Source organism: Eimeria mitis, genomic scaffold (assembly GCF_000499745.2).
Source record: "Eimeria mitis Houghton genomic scaffold, Emh_scaff1552, whole genome shotgun sequence".
Lineage (NCBI taxonomy): Eukaryota > Apicomplexa > Conoidasida > Eucoccidiorida > Eimeriidae > Eimeria > Eimeria mitis.
The window spans coordinates 1557-1801 of record NW_013569750.1 but is presented as its reverse complement, the minus strand read 5'-3'; the positions used below and the strand labels follow the sequence as shown (position 1 = coordinate 1801).

Here is a 245-nt window from a genome sequence, read left to right as displayed (position 1 = left end):
CCCCGAGGGGGCCCTGGGGGGCCCCCATGATACTGCTGATGCTGAGTCGATGGGTAGGAGTCGTTCTAGGGGCCCCTCGCAGTCTTCTATATTGTTTGCTGCTGCTGCTGCAGCAGCAGCAGAAGAAGAAGAAGAAACAGCAGCAGCAGCAGCAGCAGCAGAAGGAGAAGGAGAAGCAGATGCTTTGCCTATAAAATTACAAACAAAAGACAGCATGCAGGGGGCCCCTGAGGAGACAGGGTATG

General features: G+C 55.5%; 1 protein-coding gene across 1 annotated transcript in view; it reads left to right on the top strand.

The window, feature by feature from the left end:
• Positions 1-245, top strand: part of EMH_0039390 (uncharacterized protein) — a gene marked incomplete at both ends in the record, with an annotated part of 3599 nt that overhangs the window by 3148 nt on the left and 206 nt on the right. Inside the window, one exon of the mRNA XM_013495392.1 lies at positions 114-245. Within this exon, the coding sequence (XP_013350846.1) occupies positions 114-245 (132 nt within the window). The remainder of the gene's footprint in view (positions 1-113) is intronic.